Genomic DNA, 2,339 nt, shown 5'->3' with positions numbered 1-2,339 from the left:
CCCACAATTTTCTTTCCGCAAAAAGTACAGATTAACGGTCAGAATGAAACGAATTGCCAACTCCGCCACGCCATTCTTTTCTTTCATTTTACAGTTAACGATAGAATCGGAATAATACAATACTCCTTTCAAAAGTCATAACCTAGAAAACTAGTACACACTCAACGGCCCTCCCAAAAAGCACATTGAAAAATAAATTAAGAAAACAAATGTGTGAAAAATGAAAGCACCGAACTAACCCCATGTGCCCTTCCTTCCAAGACATCCAAAGCACATTCCCACCACTATCATCATCATTCAGTACTAGCTGGCACTACTACAATACCACACCAACGCAACATCATAGTAGAAACTTGAAACCAATTCAATTCAATTCAACCTTTTTTTTTCTCTCTCAAAACCCATTCGTTCCCGATGCCTGAAATGGATGGCTCCTCCGCCAAACCCCCTCAAATCTCGGAAATGTTCCAGAAATTCGCCCTCGCTTTCAAGACCAAAACCTTTGAATTCTTCTCCGAGGAAGAAAACAACAACGCTTCCCCCCTCTTCGACGACATCGACGGTTTCTCCCTCCTTGACTCCACCGAAGAAATCATCCCCGATCAGAAAGTCGTCGTCATCAAACCCGACCCCGATCCCTCCAACAATTCCTCCCCACCGCCGCTGCTGCCACAGCCACAATCCCCTCCGCCACCGCCGCCGCCACAGATCATCCCTCCGCCTCCGCCCCCGGAATCCCGCGAGCCCGAAACGCCACCGCCGCCGCTAACCTCTGCTCAGATCAGAGAAATGACACACGCCCTGGTCTCCTCGGTCTTCGCCGCCGTCTCCGCCTTCGAAGCCTCCTACTTCCAACTCCAGAGCGCGCACGTGCCGTTCGTGGAGGAGCACGTGACGAGCGCGGACAAGGTTTTAGTTTCCCACCTCCAGAGGCTCTCGGAGCTGAAGAGATTCTACAGCAACTCCGAGCCATGCGGTTTTCCCTTAGGGTTGCGCTTGGAGGCCGAAGTGGAAGAGAATCAGAGCAAATTGAGAACCCTCGGCACCGTCTCGAACCGCTTGCAGTGGGAGCTGGAGCAGAAGCACGACGAGGTGGTAGCCCTCAGAGCCAAACTCGACGAGATTCACAGGGGTAACGTTAATTTGTCCAAGAAGCTCTGTGCTCGCGCTTTGAACCCCTCTTCTGATGTTTTGTTAACCGTTAAGGTGTTTGATTCGTTGTTGCTCGACGCTTCTAGAGCGACGCATAGGTTCACCAAGATTTTGATTGGGTTGATGAGGAAGGCAGGGTGGGATTTGGGTTTAGCTGCCAATGCGGTTCATCCCAATGTTGATTATGCCAAGAAAGGGCACAACCAGTACGCGCTCTTGTCCTACGTTTGTTTGGGGATGTTTCATGGTTTTGATTCGTTGAATTTTGGAATGGAGGAACCGGTGGTGTTGAATGGACACGGTTCGGATTTGGAGGATAGGGATGGTTGCTTGAAGCAACTGCTTGAGCATGTGTCTAGCAATCCCATGGATTTGCTGGGGATTCACCCGGGTTGCAAGTTTTCACGGTTCTGCGAGCACAAGTATGAGAGGCTCATCCATCCCTCGATTGAGTCGTCCATTTTCGTCAATTTGGAGGAGAAGGAGGCAGTGTTGAACTCATGGCGCTCGTTGAGTATGTTCTATGAGACCTTTGTTGGAATGGCGAGTGCTGTTTGGACACTACATAAGTTGTCCTACGCGTTCAATCCTGCAGTTGAGATCTTTCAAGTGGAAAGAGGTGTGGAGTTTTCTATGATATACATGGAAGATGTGACAAAGAGGTTGACCTGGCCGAACAAGGGGAGGGCCAAGGTGGGATTCTCTGTGCTTCCTGGTTTTAAAATTGGGAGGGTAGTTATTCAATCGCAGGTTTATATAAGTAATTTCAGATGTACAGAGTAGTTTAACCAGGGTTCCTCTTGAAGTCGTGGGCACTGAGTTCGGATGCGAGTACTATATGCAGGAGGTACATGAATCCTGTTGATGGTTCTGGTGTTGTGGTTTGTTTCTCAGTTTAAGTGAAATCCATCAGAGATTTTGCCAGAACTTATTTAAAGATGCCTGGGCTTGAACTACTTATTGAGAAAGATAATGCCAATGTTGCCTGCCATATATGCCTGCAGATGTTTTGATTCTTTCTACGATGCCGAAGGGGGAGCAGCAACGGTGGTTTCAAGTTGTTCATGTTGAGTATTCGGTGCCAATACCATGTGAGGATCGGTAGTATTTTTGTTGGTATTTTTCTCTTTCTGCTTTCCTCCCAGTTTTGCTTTTATGCTTGTTTTAGATCACTTGTGTAGAGTTAA

The 2,339-nt window shown here is 47.8% G+C and overlaps 1 protein-coding gene across 1 annotated transcript; it reads left to right on the top strand.

Annotated features, from left to right (window-relative positions):
• The first annotated feature begins 423 nt into the window (after positions 1–423).
• On the top strand, positions 424–1,935 carry LOC114413560 (protein GRAVITROPIC IN THE LIGHT 1-like). The gene has a single exon (XM_028378056.1). It carries the CDS (start codon positions 424–426, stop codon positions 1,933–1,935), a length of 1,512 nt encoding a protein of 503 aa, XP_028233857.1.
• Positions 1,936–2,339: the final 404 nt, after the last annotated feature.

Source organism: Glycine soja, chromosome 1 (assembly GCF_004193775.1).
Source record: "Glycine soja cultivar W05 chromosome 1, ASM419377v2, whole genome shotgun sequence".
Taxonomy (NCBI): domain Eukaryota; kingdom Viridiplantae; phylum Streptophyta; class Magnoliopsida; order Fabales; family Fabaceae; genus Glycine; species Glycine soja.
Note: the sequence above shows the minus strand (reverse complement) of the source record. Positions and strands in the feature narration are given on the sequence as shown.